General features: G+C 38.6%; 1 protein-coding gene across 4 annotated transcripts; it reads left to right on the top strand.

The window, feature by feature from the left end:
• The first annotated feature begins 577 nt into the window (after positions 1–577).
• Positions 578–21,596, top strand: LOC134626903 (dual specificity calcium/calmodulin-dependent 3',5'-cyclic nucleotide phosphodiesterase 1B-like). 4 transcript variants are annotated; one of them, XM_063472795.1, is made up of 14 exons: positions 578–771; positions 5,475–5,588; positions 7,821–8,003; positions 9,072–9,138; positions 9,262–9,378; positions 9,754–9,894; positions 11,217–11,317; positions 13,910–14,035; positions 15,769–15,870; positions 16,088–16,208; positions 19,003–19,084; positions 19,450–19,567; positions 20,641–20,777; positions 21,177–21,596. In XM_063472795.1, the coding sequence occupies exons 1-14, from the start codon at positions 695–697 to the stop codon at positions 21,269–21,271; spliced, it is 1,581 nt and encodes a 526-aa protein (XP_063328865.1). In that variant the 5' UTR covers positions 578–694; the 3' UTR covers positions 21,272–21,596. The 4 variants fall into 4 exon arrangements, with proteins under 4 accessions (XP_063328865.1, XP_063328866.1, XP_063328867.1 ...); XM_063472796.1 differs by lacking the exon at positions 578–771 and adding an exon at positions 3,577–3,674; XM_063472797.1 differs by lacking the exons at positions 578–771; positions 5,475–5,588 and adding an exon at positions 7,227–7,295.
• The last annotated feature ends 624 nt before the right edge of the window (positions 21,597–22,220 follow it).

Raw genomic sequence — 22,220 nt, 5'->3', positions numbered from 1 at the left:
GAGCTAGATGCTGTTTCACGAGATGTCAAAATATGAAAACACCTGAAATCACTGGTTTAGGATTTAACTTGTTTTATGAAAAATTTGATCAAAAGAACTTTTAAAAAAATAATCCATAATTCATGGTAGCAGGCAAAGTGCAGGTTGAGCAAACCAGGAGCTAATTTGCTTTTATTTGTATTCTGAAAGTTTAATTAAATGTCTGCTAGTGATTCAAAATTCTATATTTGTGTTTACCACTACAATGAAAATATAATCACACATAAAAACATACTCTAAGAATGAATGCTAATACCGTCGTGTCTTTTCTGCATATGGAAACCTTGCATGCATATGAACTCTTCCCTTGCACAGCCTCTCCTGAGCCCCTGAGGACATGGTGGAAACTCAGGTCCTGATATGAACACTCTCTTGCTGATTGTATTGGTGACGCAAAGCCTCCCCAGCTGAGCACTGAACACTAGGGGATTACACCCACACCCACATACTGTGCACACTGCAAAATACTGCTTACATACACAGGAGACGTAACAAGGAGCAGCATAGGTAACATAAACTAGCCTTATGTGCACACTCATGACATAATTGCACATGCTGTATTTACTTACAGAGGTGTAAGCCCATTGCGTATCTCTCTTAAACCAACAAACACACACATGCAGCTGGTCTTCTGCAGCGGTGCAATCCAGAGGTCATGACACCAACGTGTAAGATACGCGGAGCAGCTGATCGAAATCTCAGCCTTGTGACATGGAGGATCACCCAGGGATGGTAAGGCATTTATTTATGTTCTTACCCTATGATCATAATTTCTGTAGATTCTGTGATTCTGTGATTGCGGAGTGCAACACTGTTGATATGATGTATTTTTTATTTTTATTTTCATAGTCTATTAATTGATGTTAAACGTCCCAAACTGCCAACCCAAAAATGATCAATTTATTCTGTCAAGTGTATAATTCCAGATAGAGTGGAAGCACAGGTTAGGGGAGTAAGCATGTTGTGCACTGTATCGATCGCCTGATCATAAAAATGATTTGTCCCTGTGCCGTGTGGTCAGTCACGTGTCTCTAGTTTCATTTGTCCATGTTGGGCTGATACGTCTGCCTTCACACCACTGCAGTGGGAGTAACATCTTTATTTATAGTGCTCGCTATATTTATGACATTTATGGAAATCTTGCTAGTTATGCAGGATTTATTCCATGATGGATTTAAACTTAATGGGTGGATCAAAATTTTTATAATTCAATTATTATGAATTATGAAACCGTAGTGGTGCAGTGATTAGCACAAGCATCATTCTCGCCTCACAGCAAGGAGATCCTGGGTTGGAATCCATCAACCGGCTGGGGCCGTTCTGTGTGAAGCATGTTCTGTGTGAAGCATGTTCTGTGTGGATTTCCCCTGTCTTCCTCCCACAGTCCAAACACATGGGCCATAGGTGTGAGTGTGACCTTCAGTGGTTGTCTATGTTAGCTCTGTGATAGACTGGCGCCCCGTGAAAGCTAGAATAGGCTCCTGTAAGGCTGAATTGGATCAGCAGAAGAAAATTGATGGATCTTGAATGCAATACAAATATGTAAAAAATATGTTTTCAAGATTTCTCTGATTGTGTGAGCACAAAATTAAACTTAAGATTAAGTCTTAGTCTTTTAAGAAATAACATCACTGCTGAATCAAATGACTTGATGTCGAATCAAGACTGTAAAATAAAAAGCAATATGTATAAAACTAAAGATTATGAGGTTTACGGATAATAAATAATATTAAAAAATGATATTTTTGAGATAAAATATAATAATATTTAAATATATATTAGTGCAAAATTAACCAAAACTTTCTGCAGTGCCTATCACAACTAGAGGAAAGTGAAAAAATATAATAATTCTGTTGTTTGCTTGATTTTGCCCTTTAGTCTTACCCACATTGCCGACTAAGTTTCAGAACTGCATCAGTAACAAGTGAAGCTTGGCGCTAAACCAGATTTTGTGGGTTTGTTTATTCATTTATTCTTTAACCTTCTGTTGTAAAAACAGACAAAAACACCCCTACGTGTTCTCCTGCACGGTCTGTTTCTGCAACATTTAGTTCCTATAAGAAACGCAATATTTAGATGTGATTTATGGTGCCACAAAATTCTCCCTCTGAAGTGCAGGAGTAAGCAGTCACTGGCTCAGGTCAGTCCACATAGAGAGAGCAATCAGAAGGTGCGTGTTCGTCATCATCAGAGACAAACAGGAGTGATGAGAGATAAATGGAGGGGAAAAAACATTAAGATAAAGCAAGAGGCTAGCAACCACACAAAGGAAAATTCTGTTTTCAAAAGGTTATACATAAGCTTGACATCGGAAGAAATACTCCTCTGCAGCCTTTAATTTACATAGAACAGCACGAATATGAGTGTAAGCCTACTCTCTGGTATTTCCACAAGTTGATTCTTTAACAATCTGAAATTCGATGCTGTTTTCGATGAGGGAAAAAATAAATAAAAAACAAAAAAATAAATACCCAAATGTGACACAGGAGATGGAGAATCATATGACATGATGTTACTTATCTTCATTTCTACAATATGCCATGTCATGTCAAAGAGCATGGGAGCATGAGAGTGAGTCTGACCCAGCAGCCAAAGCAGCACGGCCAAGGAGAGAGAAAAACCGGAGGCAGGGGTTTTCCCAAGCCGCGTTATTGCACAACTCTCACAATACCCTACTATAAATAAAGGCTGGTAATAGATTTTGGGCCTAGAACTGTAAAAGTGTTTAGAGATGCGCTTCGCTGTCTCCTCTGGTCTTCTGCACTCTGCCTTTTTACAATGTCTCAAAAGACAGAGAATTCCCCTTTTAGTTTCCACATACAATGCGTTTAGCTGACAGTGGTGCACATTTTAGTAAATCTAAGTAAAGCGAAACCAAGAAATCTGTTGTTGAAATGAATTATTAGGATGATTTTTGTGCATAGCTGCATCAATAACAGCAGTTAACCTACTGCGCTTTTGTGGACGGCTTTCAAGGACAAGTTTTGTTTATATGTTTTGGTTTGAGTGCCTCTGGTGGGCTTCACTGAAAGACTCTCTGTGCAGTTCTCTGATTTGCGGCCGGTGGAAAATTCTCATTTGGGATTTGAGTACACACTGCTTGAGAGCCTTGCAGTCAACACTTCATCAGCGAGTGAGGTCAACTCTCTCACACCTCACACAACGGGTGTACACATATACACAAACACTCATGGTCTGACAAAGACACTCACAGCGGCTCTCTCTCTCTCTCTCTCTCTCTCTCTCTCTCTCTCTCACACACACACACACACACACACACACACACACACACACACACACACACACACACACACGCACACACTGACACGGTTTGGGCCCGCCTAACCAATCAGAGAGAAGTGGAGTAGGTTCCCCCAGAAGTGGGTGGGAGAGTTGTTGAAACAGAAGTCTGTCTCAGGACATAAAGTTTGCGTTGGTGGTTTGCAGAACTTTTCTGCTTACTAGTTCCCCAAAATACATTTTAATTTTTTTATATTGGCATTGTTTCCTCTCTCTATCTTTTTTTTTTTTTTTTTTTTTTACTGAACTCTGGGGTCCATCAGAGCACAGCTTGAGCACGGAATGGCTGAACTGGTTCGAATCCGTAAGAAAAAGCTCCAGATACCCATCTCTAGGTAAGACAGGGATTCAATTAATAGACTTTATGTTTAGTTGACTACACACTCCAGCTTCTGTTTGATTACATGAACAGGGCCAAGAGGACTTTATCAAACATGCTTGCTTTTGTTTTTTTGTTACAATAACGTTCAGCAGCACAGCATTTCTATGCAGGAGATTTTCTGTTTTGCAAAAGTGGAAATATGTGACTCAAAAATACACTCGGGGTTAGAGGGTTATGGTTTGACATGTTTTTTTTTCAGACCGTACTTGCTCTAATTAAGTTTATAGATTCTTACCTCAACAAGTATTTTGCGTTTACCTTTTGGCTGTACAAATATACATAGTGACATGAGAGAAGAAACGCATTTTACTCCAAGTGTGAACACTTGTCTTGCCCACGCTTTTGCTGAAGGAGGTAGCTGTTGCAGAAGTGGTGGGTCATGTGGTTTTGTTTTGGTTAACTCATCTGTTTTTTAGTTTGAGCAGGGTTCAGAGCTCCAAACCTTGTGGGGTTTTGAGTGCGGACAGGGGTGGGGGTTGGGGTGACGTTTGTTTTATTATTTTGTGCTTGCAAATGAGATGCCATTAAGTCCATTCTCTTGTGCTCATCTATACTTGGAGAGGACGACATTCTGCAGTGTGTAGATGTGTAGATTCAACAATGCTTGAGCCAAAGGAGAATTTGTCATCTTTTTCTATAAACACACTTTCACGAGTGCACTTGACGAGTAATTTCCTGTAAACGTCCTGTCAAAGGTTCTTCTGCCGCAAACAGTTGAAACAAAAAAGGCTGTGTTATCATGAAAGATTACTTGAGATAGAAAGTGAGCGGTGGTATTCAGATGCATGCTATTTTTACGACTCGACAGCTTTCAAAAGCTTTTGCCAGCGTGATAAACACTTGAAAAGCTGTGAGCGTCTCATCCCCAGGAGTTGGCTCCATTGCCCGGCCTTACGCTGTTTGAACACAGTCATTCTGGTCACCATATGGGCAACGCACTAAAATGTTTTGAAGAAATTATCTGCGGCACGGATACTGTATATTATCACGTCGATATATTTCAGAAATCAAATGAAAACACAATCACAGCAGAAAGATTCCAGTCCTACAAACTAAGGATACGAATTTTAAAGGCAACTGGATCAGACGTGGAGCTTTTGGACTCATTCCTGAGAGGAGGTTACAGTAACACACGGCAGGTGGGTTACACTCTGAGCGACATCGAGCATTTGCTTTCTATTATACTTCAGGGGATGTGCTTCCAGCACCTAATTTGATTAAAAGTTTCGAAATCAAAAAGAGGCAGCGTGTTCTCAGAGAACATTTAGATAAAGCAGAAAATTATGATTTTTTTCAGGGAGTATATTTTGATATAATTTGAGTTACATAAGGGCCTAACCATGGGAAGCTTTCGTCTCATGGAAAATTTGGCACTAATGATGCCCTTTTTGGACAGCTTGGCACTTAAATCACTTCCAAATGAGCTTTTTCCGTTCATCAGGATTTCTCAACTGATTGTTAAAACGCTTTGGACGTCATTTCACTCACTCAAGACAACAGCAAGTGCTGTCGGTCTGCAAATACTTGTTCACAGAGCTGCAGGTTCAAGGTGTTCCTATTTGCATCCTAAAATAACACCGTAGGCAGAATAAGTTACAGAAAACACTGATTTTTGTTCCATAGCTTTTGTTTCTGGACCCAAAGAGTGCTTTAATGTTTACCCATCCTGCTTTTTACTTATTGCACGTGGATGCTGAGACGTGCAACAATTTTCAAGCACCAAAAATGATTCTAGTATTTCCTTTACTTTCAGGCTGAGGAGCATGCTGAAGCAGCTAGACGAGAAAGATGTTGATTTTGAAGAAATCAAAAAGAACCTGGAATACACAGCATCGTTACTAGAGGCAGTGTACCTCGATGGAACAAGGTAAAATAATACTATAAGAAGAAGAAGAAAAAGAAGATGAAATTGTAGATCAGTTTTATAGATCAGTGCCGAGTTTTCACATCCTGGATAAGCAGCGAGGGGAAAGCACTAACCACCACAGTATAGTCCTGCCAGAAAAACAATATAAGTGTAAAAGATGTTATCCAAGGAGTACATGGGACACCTACTGTGTGATTAGCTTTTATAACTGAAAAAAAGATCAGTTCATGTCTGTTTGATCAGCTTCACTTACATCTTCCTCTGAGTTGTCTTGTACTTTTAAAGTACTTTTTAAAGGCTTTGATGAGATCATTGATAACACTGTTATGTTGCTACAATATGAAGTTGCAATCAGCAGCAGGTTAGCTTAGCAGAGACTGAAAATGGTAACTCACCTTTGTACATCCTTAAAGTCCCTAATTAGCACTTAACACCTTTGTTTAGTTATTCTTTTAAACAGTGACTCATCTGGGGCACATTTCACCATTGCGACTAAACTGAATGACCACAGTGTTCTCTAAGAGATATAGCTAGTTTTGAAACTGTTACAAACAGAAACTAGAAACCAGCATGTGTGAGAAAGTGGGATTTTGGGTTAGCTACAGATGGCTGAAGTGTTTTAACAATCACATGGATTAGCAGTGAAAGTCATATGAAAAAGAAAGTTTTCACAAGATTATATCTAATCCTGTGAAAAAATAAGTACACCCCATTATGCGGTAGCTTATTTTCTATATGACCTTATCAGTTCTCAAGTCATTGTGGAGAATTTTAGGCCCACTCTCGAGTTGTTTGACAAATGTGTTTATGCAGAGTTCTCAGTTCAGTCAGGTTGAGGTCTGGACTTTGACTGAGCCATTTCATCACCTTCATTATTTTCTTTTTCAGCAATTCTGCTGTAGATTTGTTGGTGTGGTATCAATGACGTGTTGCATGACCTAATTTCACCCAATTTAGCGGTTAAGCAGATGGCCCCACATTTGAGTCTAGCATACTGTGGTATATAGAGGAGTTCATGTGTGACAATGAGTGTAAAGAGCCCAGGTTCTGCTAAACTAGTCTGAAAACTATTGTTCATGACTGTTGTCAGCTGCGTGCATTATGACCAGACATCTCAGCTTTGGTCTTTTCTGTCCAAAACACATTGTTCCAGAAGTCTTGCGGTTTGTTTCGATGCAACTTTACAAACCTAAGTCGTGCTGCCAATTTCTTTTTGGAGAGACAAGGCTTTTTCCTGGCAACCCTTCCAAACAAGCTGTACTTGTTCTGTCTTTTTCTTATTGTACTGTTATGAGCTTTAACATTTAATATGCTAGTTGAGGCCTGTAGAATCTGAGCTGTAGCTCTTGGGTTTTTTTGTAATGTGTTTGACCTCATGGCGTGGTCTGACCTTGATGTGAATCTCCTGGGAAGATTGTTTCATTGCACTCACCTGAATGCTCCACACCAGCATAATGACAAAGGCTGTGCTTTTATAGAAGTGCCCACACCTTCTGACGATCAATTAATCAAATGGATCTGATTAGCTCCTGATAGCTACCTATTTTCTTATTTCCTATGGATTCACTAAGGGTGTACTTCGTTTTTCACAGGACTGCATAGAGTCCTATGAAAACTTTCTTTTTCTCCTGACTTCTCAGGCCTTCCCCTGCATGTCAGATGAGGAAACTGATAAGAAAAGTTTGGTGTCATCAGCACAGCAGCCATGTAAGTGTCTGACAGCAGAAAGTGTTCTTTCAGGACTGGTGGTCTGGTAGCCTGCTTTACAAAGCCTGAGGTACACAATCCATGAAGTGTGGAACGGAGGATCTTATGATCCAGTGTGTCATAGAAAAAACAGAGTGAAAAAAACATGTTGCTTTGTGCAATTTTAAGTGCTGTTTCTCTGCTAATATTTGAGTGGAAGCAGTACGATGAAGTCTCTTTTGGTTGCCTTTCATAAAAACCAGAGTAAAAAGTGCCAAAAGTCTTTCTGGGAGTAGTAACTTCTTACTTAGCTTATTTAACAGACATACAATTGAAATTAAATGTTTTAATTACACTTTTGACTGGACAGCTAATGGAAGTATTTATAAATAAATCTAATTGTGTAATATAAAATTATCCTTTCACCATTAAAAATCTCTGAACCACAGTGATATCGCGGAGGCACATTATTAGTGCTGCTCATTCATTCTCAGTCTTCATTATTACCGTGTCTTAATATTGTCTAACAGTCACTGTTTCTCACAGGCAGTGTCTGGAGTCTGAAGATGACCTCCAGCAACTGCAGTCAGACGGGGTGCCGTCAGAGGTCACTGACTGGCTGGCTTCCACTTTCACCCAGAAGATCCGCCGTCCTACGCGACGCTCTGATGAGAAGCCCAAATTTCGCAGCATTGTGCATGCAGTGCAAGCTGGGATATTTGTGGAGCGGTATTACGTTTCATTCATTTCTATTTCAGAACTGCAGGCATAATGAATGATGATGTTATGGAAAGGATCCAAATGCAGGACATGTACTGTAGGGAAATTATAGAAATAAAAGAAAGACCCAGACATGATAATCTAAAAAAACAGAAAATCCAGACAAAAAAATCTAAAAGGCAAAAATGATGGAAAGACACAGAACATAACCATGGATTGAACAATGAGGCTAGACTATACAGAATATATACACAGAGGAGATTGACTGGGAAACAGGACAATTATGAGGGCAGAACGCAGGAGGAACAAGTAAAGGAACGTAAAAAAGGCTGAAGAGGAGCAGATCATAAAGGAGAGAAAAGACAGAAAGTAAATGAGATACCACAGAAAACCTGCCATGAAGCTAAAACTGGGACACTGCTAAACCAGAAGACCAGGAGAGAGATGCACAGCAGGTAAAAGCAAACACAGGGAACCACAGGGGAACGAGAACTATACGAGAACAGAATAAAATAAAATAAAAACTGGGGCCAAAGACTCAATACTATAACAGACAATAACAGACATCACTAGAATGCCAATGAAATCTCAACAAGAATGGAAGCTCAAAGTGTCATGACCAGAATCATTATGAAATCAAAATTTGAATGCAAAACTCAAAATGATAAACAAGAACTCAAAACCCTGGAATCATTTTTTTAAAACAGCAATTCATAAAATACTGACTGGAAGACACAGAAGCAGTCATACAGCAGTAACTCTCTTTTATGAAACTTAAATAATAAGAAACAAGCAAACAAGCATCTCACATAATAAAAGTCCCATTATAAATTACTGATTTCATTGTCTGTGCAATAAGTCCGATACAAGCTCACACTCTGTTGTTATTATTACATCCACGGCAAACACAGCTACACACGACTGTGAAACATTGTCTCCATTTTCTTGTTAAAACTTCCTTCCAAAGCAGACAGGGACTTTAGAGGATTTATATAAACAGCTCCTAAACCGAGGTCGCTGCACAGCGTCAACATCTGAACTTTAACTGAACTCACCATAAACATTCCCTTATTCCAGGATGTTCAAGAGGGCCTACACAGCAGCCATGCCGGACCAACCTGCAGCGGTCGTAAATTGCCTCAGGGTAAGCCCCCTCTAATCATAACTCTCACAGTGGGTTGGATCTTTGCTAAAAATATGGACATCACATAATCTATCGTATACACACCAAAAGTATACATCAGTGCTTTCCTCTCTTGCTCTTTAGGACGTGGACCGTTGGAGCTTTGATGTGTTTGCTCTGAACTCGGCCAGCTCTGATCACGCACTGCGAACTCTGTTCTTTGAGCTGATCACCAGATATGAGCTCAACAGTCGCTTTAAGGTCTTTTAACTTTGCATTTCATTGTTTAGTTTGTATATAGTTCATCGTCTATACAATGACTTATTACAGTCATTGGAGAATTTCAGTGCTTTGGATGGAAGATCTCACTGTAATATAATCAGAGCCGCTCCGAAGGAGTATTTTTGTGAGAAACTGGTGTTGTCATTTGCAGATATTATCAGGCATATGGGTTTTATTATCCTTTGTGGTGTTTGGAGGGCTAATGGGTTACCAAATTATGTGTGTAAATCACATGCATCATGCCTTATTACAACATTCAGGTTGTTTTAGCTTTTACTGTTGACATAAACTTTGTGAACCTGTGGTATTTTAAACATAGCTTTACTTTTGATGATTATGCAACCATTTTTGCAGATTCCCATCTCGTGCCTCACAGAATTTCTGTCTGCGCTGGAGAGAGGATACTGCAAATACAACAACCCCTACCACAACCACGTTCACGCTGCTGATGTAACTCAGACACTGCACTGTCTGCTGCTGCGCTCCGGACTCGTGGTACAAAAGATTAACCTGGATTTTCTATTAAAGGATAAGGCTGGTGTGATAACTTTTCTTTTTAATTTTCTGAAAATTCCATGAAAAAATCAAAAGCAACAATGTGTAGCGGCCCACCTTTTAACACTTTCCACCCTCGCTGGCCTTTCTGTGGCACTGTGTCCCATTTGCTTTGACTGAATAGACAAATAGGTAACAAATATATAACCTATTTCTTTAGGAGTCACTTTCCTAATTTGCAGTGATCTGTTGTTTTTACAAATGTGAATTACACTGTGTAAAATGTTTTTTAAAAATATATCGACAGACTAAAATATCCTAACAACTCTCATGGATTGCATTTACATTTTTTTTAAATACATGTGGCATTCATTATCACCCTGAAGATGAAGGCTAATGACCAGAGTCACTGCCTGACATTAGCACCACAATAAGGATCTATTGTAGAGCACAAATAAAAATCAAATTCCAAAATGACTTTTACTTTCAGAGCCTGCAGTCCTGTGAGAATAGAAATGATACTTCCTGTTTTGGTGGAGATGGCGTTGCAGGGAAACAGGATCTGTTCCATTCTAACTTTTCTTTAAGCCACTAAGCACTGCTGTTTGAGAGGGAAAATTATGGAGACTAAATAAAGAGATGATGGCCTTGATGTTTTTCAAGGCCTCCCCCACACTAGGGAGTTCCCATGTCAGGACTTTCAACTTGTTACATTGTATCTATGGACTCTATGAGTTGCTGTCTTCATCATCTGACCTTTATGAAGGATGTCTCTGGAAATATTGCACATACAGGCTTTTGGCTTAGCGAGTAAAGCATAATTTATGGTCTTGCGAATGTGCCTGTGTACATTTCCGTTGTACATGTTTCCATTTAGACAGTGAGCGGAAAGGGGTCTTTACCCACCACCCTGAGGTGCTCCAACATCCTAACTGCACATCACTGGATGCACATGACTTATACAAGCGAACCATAAAAAATTCAAAAATAAATAAAAAATGCTGCATTAAAAGCACAGGCAGTGACTGCAGTGGACACTTTACATATTTTTAACACTTGTAGGCTCTGTGTGGGCAAGCACCTACACCACTGGACATGAATGTGGAGCTATAAAAAGCGTCATGGGTGAAGCTGCTGTGGTGTGGAAATACAACCACCTTGGTGGGTGGTTGTATTTTGCTACTTCTAAGGCCAGATAAGGACCAGATGACTTTTATTATGTATATATTTAAAACTTTGAATTGAAAGATGGTGTACTTTCTTTTTACCATTATAGTACTCTATTACTGTTTTTTAATGGTTTTATATTTGTGTCTATCAAGCACTGGCTGACAGAGCTCGAGGTGATGGCATCCCTGTTTGCTGCAGCCATCCATGACTATGAACACACAGGAACTACAAATAACTTTCACATCCACACAAAGTAAGCTCTTTTCTGCAATATTTTCGTAGCCCTGGTACAAAGCCCCAGCTATACATGAGCCACGTCCTGTTATGAAACTGTAAAATAGTAAGAGATATCGGGAAATACAGAAATAGTGAGGTACGCTTTCTTAAAGCGTACCTCAGTATAGTTTTCCTCTTTCCTCTGTATAGTTTTAGTAAGCGAGCGAGTGAGAACCATCTAAAGCAAACACAACTTCATGGACAAAACATCGTATTTTTAGACTTTCCACATAGGAGGACTGAAGAACGTAGTCTCTTGGCACCCATCATCATCATACTTTATTTTGGGAATAAAGTACAAAGATGCCTGCCCACAGTAAAAGAACACATCCTAAGAGCAGATCTATCCCAAAGTCAGCAACTCTACTTGGAACATCATCTGACTTTGAGATAGATATGTAATATATGATATGAGCTGAAAAATCAATGCAATAAGTTATTATGTATAGCACCTTTAACAACAGACTTTACAAAGTGCCTTGCCTGACAAGCAAAAGGACACAAAGAGAATAAAACAACAAAAATAACAGGTGCAATTTATTTAAAGTTGAGACACATTCAAATGAAAAAAAGAAAGATTAAAATGTGGGTGCAAAACAAATAATGAAAGGCTAAAAAAAAAAAAAAAACAACCCCAGAAATAATATGCAAGATGAGAGAGATGTTATTCAAACATTAAAAACCTATAAAGGACGACATCACATGAAATGGCATCACATAAAAGCACGTCTATAAAAATGTATTTTAAGAAGTGATTTATTGGAAGCCTCTGATTCTACAAGACTTCCTCATTTCAAACATTTCTCCTCATTTCATAGCTGACAGGCCCTGATGGGAAAGCCATGACTGCATTTGACATTAAGCCTCAACTTTCAGGCAGAAGTGCTGCCTGAATGTGGCACAGGGCCAGATGCGAACATGTGTTAAATGTGATTGCGCTTAAAATCAATTCTAAAACAGGCAGGGAGCTAGTAGAGAGGATCAGGGTCGGGGTAATGTGTGTCTGCTAAAACGAGTAGGAAGCCAAGAAATTAACTTTCCATGTAAACCAGAGGAGAACGTAGTAGCCAAACCTGGCGATTACCATAGGAACAGTACTCTACTGTGCAGTACTGTGCAAAAGTCTTGAGCATCAAGTTCTTGTGCCTTGACCGTTTTCAGAGGAATGTTTGGGGGTTTTTGTTTGATGATCTGCTGTCCACTGAAGCCTCATCAGAAAAGACACATTTTGGCTGCTTTTGCCTTTTTTCTCATTTTCCAAGCAGAAATATAAAGAAATGAGACTTTTGCACTGTAATTTGTAAGATTAAGTAACACATTTCTAATTTTTAGGTATTGAGTTGACGAAAATGTTCCACCCAGTATTTACGAAATATAACTATATAGACTAAATAGTTATAAAGTCATCAGCTAGACTTTTAGGGTCACTAGATTTTTTTTAGGAAGGTATGTCTCTGTGTCATCTGCATAGCAATGAAAGGAAAAACATTATGAATAAATGAGCCTGGTTCTGTCGGAGGTTTCTTCCTGTTAAAAGGGAGTTTTTCCTTCCCGCTGTCGCCAAAGTGCTTGCTCATAGGGAGTCACATGATTGTTGGGTTTTTCTCTGTATGCATTATTGTAGGGTCTACCTTACAACGGAAAGTGCCTTGAGTCACCTGTTGTTGTGATTTGGTGTATAAATAAAATTGAATTGAATCATGTATATTAGGAAATTACAGACCCACAGAAGTCTTACCAGTTTTTTTCATTCACTTTTTACTCTCCCCAACAGATCACTTTAACACACACCTTTGTGTTGTCTTTAAAACCATTTCCTCTAGTGTTTTACTCAATGTTTATTTTACTTGTGAAAGGTGGCAGAAGCTTAAAAATAAATACTAATTGGAAAACTGTCCACAGTGGGCTTTATTACCCACTTTAACCCATTTGGGGCGATCGTGGCTCAAGAGTTGGCAGTTCGTCTTGTAATCGGAAGGTTGCCGGTTTGAGCCCCGGCTCCGACAGTCTCGGTCGCTGTGTCCTTGGGCAAGACACTTCACCCGGTGCCTACTGGTGGTGGTCAGAGGGCCCGGTGGCACCAGTGTCCGGCAGCCTCGCCTCTGTCAGTGCGCCCCAGGGCAGCTGTGGCTACAATGTAGCTTGCCATCACCAGTGTGTGAATGGATGACTGAATGTAGTGTAAAGCGCTTTGGGGTCCCTAGGGACTAAGTAAAGCACTATACAAATACAGGCCATTTTAACAGTTGAATGACAATGAGTGGATACAGGATGCCTGATTGATAAATCCGTTAATTATCTTACTTTAGTGAGTTATTAATACCCACACTGTGTCATTTTTCATTACATCCCACCTCCTCTTCAGCACTTTAAAATTCATCATTAAAGACTTGCAGTCACAGTCATTAAATTGTTCCCCGAGGACCCTTCTTTTATCTCAGTCTCACCTCCTTCACTCAGAGCAACTGTCGTATTAAAGTTTTCACTTTAATGCACAGGAACACTTTACAACCTGCCCATCTGTCCGTCGACTGTCTGTAATAATCTCCACTCACCTTTTGTCTCCAAGGTCAGAGTTTGCACTGATCTACAATGACCGGGCCGTACAAGAGAGCCATCACCTGAGTGCAGCATTCCGCCTACTGCTGGACGACCAAATGAACATCTTTATTAATTTGACGCGGGAGGAATGGATGTAAGACCTCAAAATTTTACAGTGTTAATGTTATTTTTATATTTTCATAACCATAATAATAATTAATTTTTGTGTGTTATAAATCATTTAAACTTTTTCATTGACTGAGTTTAAAGAATTTAATAATGATTCCTTTTTGCCAGAACGGCGCTATCAGCCATCTCAAATATGCAAAATACTTTTTTTTTAAATTAATTTTAAATCTTTAAAATGACCCATTTTCCCTACCAAGCAGACAGTCACAGGGAGACATAAATATGTCATAGAAAAGTTTTCCCTCCTCTATTAGCAGTGTGATCAGTTGCTCACCTGTTGATCTCTTGTTGGAGAAACTTTTTTGCTGTCTGTATGTATGAACTTCACAAGCCTGTGTAAAAATGTCCCTGTCGATCTGTTGGTGTTAAAGGGCATTCTGAAAAGTCAAAAATCCCCTCCAGAAATAAATGTGTTAACAATGTTATAAATGAGGTTTTAACCAATAGCAACAGCAACATTTAGTTAGAGTCTGGGCAAAGACAGCCTTTTTTCCCTTAAAACAATAAATGTTGACTAGAAGTTCAGGTTGACGTTGTTAAATGTACCTGTAGGCAGTTTTGGTTTGCAGTAAGTCCTCATATGCATGTATATGCATAGGCATGATACAACATTACGGGAAGAAAAATAAATAACGGAGAATTCAGACTGCATCATGTAGGAGAGCAAAGCTATAATTTGTTTATCTTAGTGTGTTTCCAATCTGACCTCTAGGAAAAACGAATTGGCCAATAAGTAAATTTTTTTTATTAATTAATACTTTTGTTTTATTTTATTATGAATATATGGAATCGACTGAAACAATTGCAATACATTTATCCACTAGTTTAAATACCAATTCTGTAGTGTGGAGCTAGTTTGTGGCTTTTCACAACATTTAGATTTTTATCTGTGATGACATTTATAATTATGTCATTATTCTATTTTATTAGCGTTATTTTACATATATTATTATTATTAGTCCTTTATTTATCCAGGTAAAAAAATCTCATTGAGATTAAAAATCTCATTTCGAAGAGCGACCTGGCATCATGGCAGCAAAAGTCAAAATACACATACCACATAAGTATATAACATTTAAAACAAATACAATATCCCATACCATATAAACTGACATCCTGATGCTTTAAGGAAACAGCCCCCAGACCTCAAGTTGGCTAGTGCACTTATGTGAAAGCATACAGTGTCTCTTCTAGCTGACCCTGATCTTTGACCTCCTAAGATATCGTGTAACGACATATTCACCAAACAGCAGAGGAATAACAGACATAACAAACTCTGACTACAGCGTCTAAACTTGGAAATGTAGTAAATAAGTTGCATTTGGTAGATGCTATAGGAATGTTGTGATACATGCATTTAAAGTAAAAGTTAGCTGTAGTTGATGGTCTACGGTGCAGTCTGCGATAACAACATATCTATACTCTGCATAGTTTCTGTATTGGCTGCTGCTTCATATATTACTCACAGCATATGCGACTGGGGGAGCTGTGCAGATATCACACAAGATAAACCCCAGCTGCATACTTTAATGGGCTTTTCTAGCAGTCAGTGTTGCCATGGGAACAAGGAAATCTATCAGGAAATCTAAACAGGTTACAACCCCATTGAGCCTTCCTGTCTGTCATTTTTACTCACTCCTCATCAGCCAAGGTCAACTTGTACACTGTGTGTTTTTGTGTGTGCGTGCGTTCTCACAGGGAGCTGCGGTCACTTGTTATAGAGATGGTGTTGTCCACGGACATGTCCTCCCACCTGCTCCAAGTCAAAGCGATGAAATCCTGTCTACAACAACAAGAACGGTACTGCTAATAGACTGTGCTGTTGTTTGCACTGTGGCGCATAATCAGCAGGCCATGTAATGGATGCTTGGAGTGCAGTGAGCTGATTAGAATAGCCTGCACATGATGCAGGCAGGCAGTTTAGTTTCAGGCTGGCTGCTGTTTAGTCTGCTTTTCAGTCTGGAGTCACAACAAAACAACAGTTAAAACAGTGCTTGCCTTATGCTCTCTACACCAGGATTGACAAGCCCAAAGCACTGTCTCTGTTACTGCACACGGCTGACATAAGCCATCCATCCAAGCCTTGGGCGCTGCACTCTCGCTGGACCAAAGCCTTGATGGAGGAGTTTTTCAGACAGGTAGGCACTATATATATATATATATTCTGTTTAATAGGCCTGAGATATGTCCTATTTGTTGTTTGTCATCTCGCTATGCTCTTCTTTTTATTTCACACAAATTCAAGGGCAGAGTGGCAGGCTCCTCTCTGAGCCTGTTTTTGCTGCAGATTCTTTCCTGTTATCAAGAATTTTTCTTCTACTTTCTAAAAGTGCTTGCTCAGTGGGTCTTTACCCTCCACTTTTAAGCACCCTGAAATGACTATTTTGACTAGTGATGAGCATGGATTCATGTCAACAAGGATAACTAGAGATGTGAAGAAGAGAGTGCAGGGAGGGCAGAGTGCGTGGAGATGAGTGTCAGCTGTGATTTGATTGGCTATGACGTATGGCTTAGAGTTGGTGGCAGTGTCACCAAACGTAGTCCTCTCTGTGTTGGGAGTGACGAGGATGGACACGATTACAAATGAGTACATCAGTTAGAGTCAGAGAGATGAGCCCGAGATGGTTTAGACATGTGCAGAGGAGGGATAGAGCATAAAGTGGACAAAGCATGTTGAATGTGGACCTCTCTTCATGAGGAAACAAAGAAAAGAAGACTACAGAGGAGGTTCATGGATATAGTGAAGGAAGACCTGAGACAGAGGAGGATAGTGTGGCAACACCTAAAGAGAGAAGCTGAAAGAAGATTTGTTTTGGATAAAAGAATAAACTACTTGTTGCCAACAGTTAGATGAGAAGACGAACAGTAAATAGTGTGTAGTCAATAAAGAGTTTAAGCCAGCAGCTACCCATCTCAGCTTAGTGCAAATATAGAAAACAAGGGGAACAACTAGCTTTAATCCCGCCAACCAACAAGAAAATCTGCCTGCTAACTTCCAAACTCACTAATTAAAACAGGACATCTTGTTACTGGATAAAAATAAAGTGTAGCCACTGTGATTCCACTGTTCTTACATCACTGATTCCACGTTGGAGTCCAGATTCAGATTTGTGAGCTTTCTTGTTCACTATACTCTACAGATGAATGATGATTGTAGATGATTGTAGAGGAAGTCCAAATCCTCCAATTTGATCCCTCAGTGGTGAAAAAATGTTACACTGGAGCCTTTTTGCTTGAAGCCATACCTCAGAGAGAGCTTAGTTTATAGTATGTTAGGCCTCTCTCTTTATCCTACCATACTAGACATTTACTTCCTCTATAGATCGTATCAGTCTCTATGCCTTCACTTATTTCCCTTATTCACCAGGCCTTGCTGATGACTAACATGTTATGCTGTACAATATTGTTGTTTATCTGTTAGGATTGCCATTAGCTGTGCCCTAAACACAAAGCCAACAAAAGTGATGTATATACTTTGTTGCCTGTAGCGGTTAAATCCAGCATTTTATGATTTGGCTTCTTACATGCACTTAGATGCACTGGCTTCCCAGTATATGTGATTTAATTTTCAGGCTTGTTAGTAAGGATGGTGGTCATTTTCTAAAACAAAAGTGCATTAGAGTTTATGTAGCCTGTCTGAAAGGTTGTCCTTGATTGCATGTGGTTTAGATGCCAGCTCATTTGTAGTTCTCGGTGGTCACAGGCTTTTGCCACACAATGAATGTAAATTCAAAATATAAAAGAACGCATTATGTTATATTCTTAGACGTCACCATATCTGCCCTGGTGGTCCCTGGTCTCCATCTGACTGGTTAGCTCTGTTATTAACTGCATGATTGATGAGTCAAAGGGCTGTATGCCTAATAAGAGGCAGCAGTTTTTGTAAATTGCTTGTATAGGGAGGGTGGGAAACCTTCAGTGGGGGATATTACGTCAGAGCTAAAGAAATCCATAAAAATAGCTCGTTGATATGACGCAGAGACAGCAGAGAAGGAAAATCTCTTCTAACAGGTTATTCTGCATTACTTTGGTACTGAAAAAAGAATTGATCTTAACAGCTCAAGTTTTAACCCTTTAAAGCCTGAACCATGAAATAATTGCTTTAATAATAATTGTTTATTGAACATTCTGACAAAATAATAAAAAATAAATTCAATATCAAAATAAATTTTGCTTTATTTTGCAATTCATTGCTTAAGATCACACTGATTATGTAGTCTCAAAAAATCATGTACATGTCATATATAATGTAATGCACTTGGCTTTAAGGGGTTACATATGGGAAATAGAGGACTGCAGAGAATCAGTGCTGTTTCCTTTAAAGCCTCACAAACCCCAATAGAAACTCAAGCTATCATGTTTTTGTTGACCTTTGGGGGAAAGTATATAATAAAACAATATAATGAGCCAAAAGCTGAGGACTGCAAGATGTGGCTTTTGGTCTTGACTTTAAAGCAACAGCTGACGCTATAGCTGTTCTTCAGCTCAGCAGGAGATGTAGTTATCCAATCAGGTGGAGGGACTCTTTCTGTTGATGTTTGAGTTACTATGAGAATATAATTACCCCACAGAGAAAATGCTCGCTGTCCTCATTGTCTGGCTTTTTGACGATGTTAGTTGGCACGACTGTAGTGAGTGTATTTAGAGTGAATGCTGCACAAAGCTGCTCCCACTCTGCTTTTTTTACTACCTGGATCTGAAGGAGATCAGAACAGAAGAGGTGTGGGAGAGCTCTGTTGTCTCAGAAACAAGACGTGTGCGTACCTATGAAACACGTTTTGTTTCTGTTTGGCTGTTAATTAAAAAAGGTTTGAACAGTCTCATAGTTTCAGGAGGCGACTGTTGGAACAAACTGACCTTTTAAAAGTTATTTTCAGGTGTTGTGTGGGATGCCCTTTAAGTATCTTCTTTCTCTCTTTCTATCTTTGTGAGGGTGATAGAGAGGCGGAGCTCGGCCTCCCCTTCTCTCCACTGTGTGATCGACAAACCACCCTAGTAGCTGAATCCCAGATCGGTACGTCTCATAAATCACACACTCTTTTTTAAAACCAGCTTCCTCATCGCTTTTGTCTGTTGTTTATGCCTTTGTAAGATATTCAATAAATATCCACCTGTGATACATAAAATGAGTAAAATGTATTCTCTAGTGAAGCTAATCACATTTTTTCTCTTTCTAAAAGTAACAAGCCAGTGGCAAGATTTATGTTAATTTTTTTTTAACAGTTCACAGTGATAATGCAGCATATGAATTTTATTGTTTGAATCACTGAAATGCACTTAAATTTCTTTACTGACATTAAAGACATAACAAGGTGTTAGTATTTTTGAGTCACTAACAGTTTACTTCACATGTTGATATGCTGGATTTTGTTCTCGCAGGTTTCATAGACTTCATTGTGTATCCTACATTTTCTCTGCTGACCGATATGGCTGAAAAGATTGTTATTCCTTTGGTGGAAGAGAACCCAGGTCCACCAGACCCCTGCAACAGACATAGGTAAACACAAGGCCTGTGAAACCTGCTGGGAAAATAAACTTTATTGCACTTTTGGTTTTAGATATTAATATGTTAACAAAGTGTTAACACCAAAGCATTTGACACACATAAAGAAAAATGTGAAAGACTGATGTCAGCATGTCAGAAGTGACCATATTTGGACGAGTTAGGGTTAGCGTCAGCTAATTCTAGTCCTTTTGTGCTATAGACTGGTTCAGAAGTCTGTTTTTACTGTGATATTGAGTGGCACACAGAGTTTGACTAAAACTGATTTTAAAACTCTTGAAAACCTACTTCCTTTGTGTGTCTTAGTACAATTAGTCATTGAATGGCTCCATCTGTCACTCAGATGGACAGACACAGCACTGACACTGCATAATTTTTAGCTTTAATAGAATTCAAACTGGGGACTTATTAAAAAATACATCTACACAGTTGTCCCAAAAGGAGGAAATTAACTTCAAACTTTTTTCAGGCTTTAATTTTGCTGTAAAGCTGGTCAGTTTAACGTGAAGGTCTACTTGAAATGCTGTTGGAGTCAAGCTCTGGTTATTCAGGAAACTTCAGTTTCTGGCACTTTTGCAGTTTTACACTTGGAGCTTGCAGTTTCACAAATTCTTTGCTTTGTAGGATGTCTATGTATATGTTTATCATGTACACCATGTGTTTTATGTTACTATCATTTGCTGAGTTGGTCAAAAACCTGTAATTATGACTTGATAATTTTGAGTGACGAAACGTTTTGGAGACTTGATAATTATTCAAAGGTGAATTAATCTAAAAATTTGTAACAGTAACAGCTCAGTTAAACACACCAGAAGGATAACCAAAGTCAGTAGGGACCCAAAAGTGTCAGCACAAAATCCTGTTTATGTATTGCTTATTTTCTTTTTAATTTGTTTTCTTTTTATTGAAGATATATTTGAAGATAATTTCATAGAAAAAAAGTGCAATCCTTTACCTTGGTGCAGAAAATCTCATTAAAAAATATCAAATTGAGGTTCAGCCGAGTCATTTGTTTTCATGACTGGAATATGAATATGTGTACAAACAGCACTGTTTTCTTTCACCAGTAATCTTTGGAAGGAGAGCTCCAGAGGCCTGCAGTGGAGCCTCGCTCACATCACAGCTGAGCTGGTGAGCTTCCGCTCTACTTGGACACGGCACACCGAAGACAACAAGCTCAAATGGAGGGAAAGTGGCTCAAATGGTGGGTTGCATAATTATTTGTTTATACGTGCAAAAATCACAAATATGCATTAAAATATAAAAAATAAACACAATTGAGGTTTTATTTAAATGTCTATACTTAATTTTATATTCTACTTAGTCTCCTTTTCTGCTCGCACATATTTCAACAACTCAAATTTAAAAAGATCACCTTTAAAAAGCTTGACAACCTCTTTTGAAGTAGAATAAAAGACCTGTCGCTGATCTGGCCTAGAAAAAGCCTCTTTGTTCCATAAATGCGCTCAGTACCCTTGACTTGATTTGTTATCTAAATTCATTTTAGAATGATCTCATGTTGAGATGAATTCATACAGATATTATTTTCTATTTAACCTAACTAGATTTCCTGATGTCTTTTCCAATCTTCTGTATCCTCCAGGATTTTCAGACCCTGGCGAGACAAAAGAGCAGCGATCGAGACAAGAAGTGTTGTCAGAAAAATCCCTGCAAGACCCCACTACAGATACAAAATAGCAGACAGCAGTTCATTTGTAATACGTGTTTGCAAAATAGAAAAAAAGTAACACTTTTGTAACAAAACTCAGATACCTTTTACTTTAAAAACTGAGAGATCTTCCCAAGGTAAGATGCAGCGTAATCACAGAAACTTCCTCATGTCTTATTTTAAATGTAGCATACTACAATAATTTAAATACAAAAGTACACATGCTGGTCATGTTATACAGTCTAGTCCATATCATTAATTTAATTTGTCATCTAAACAGCTGTAAGTTACATTTGAACTTTCAAAGCATAGAACAATCATTTAACCTTGAAATAAACTTTGTGTCATATATGAGTTTTTTGTAGTCTGTTTCTTTGTCTGGGACGTATTTACACATGGGCCAGTAATCCAGACATGACAACTCTATATAAGAACTTAAGTTAAATCGGTTATGTTTTGCATTTTTCAAACATACAACAGTTAACTTTTTACTTAAAAGCAATATTTTAAATCTCTTTTGAAGAGCCTTTATTGTAGAAGGTAAAATTTGATATTACTCACTGCGGTCTGTATTAATTATCTTATATTTAGAAAGCAATCATACCATTGTTCCTTGGTTGTTGCACCTCAAAAATAATGATAATGAATTAAAAAGTAATAATGTAACTGAACTAAAGAGGTTCTTAGACTTTAAAAGGGAGAAATACTTTAAGGAATAAGTAGTAATAATAAATAATAAAGAGGTAGAGGCCGATGTTTGGTCAGCCAAAATTATCAAAAAGATGGTAAAGCATGCATTCAAATTTAAAGTGTTCCTTTGTTAGATTCTCACTTTGACATGCAAAGTTAAAATTAATGTTTCCTTAAAAAAAACATCCTTTGTGTTCTCTGCTCTCCCAGCAAGAGGAGCTATAGAGCAAAGACTGCAGTGGCCCAGGGGTAGTTCAGTTTCACACCCAGCTTCATATTTTAATGCTC

Source organism: Pelmatolapia mariae, linkage group LG5 (genome assembly GCF_036321145.2).
Source record: "Pelmatolapia mariae isolate MD_Pm_ZW linkage group LG5, Pm_UMD_F_2, whole genome shotgun sequence".
Taxonomy (NCBI): domain Eukaryota; kingdom Metazoa; phylum Chordata; class Actinopteri; order Cichliformes; family Cichlidae; genus Pelmatolapia; species Pelmatolapia mariae.
Note: the sequence above shows the minus strand (reverse complement) of the source record. Positions and strands in the feature narration are given on the sequence as shown.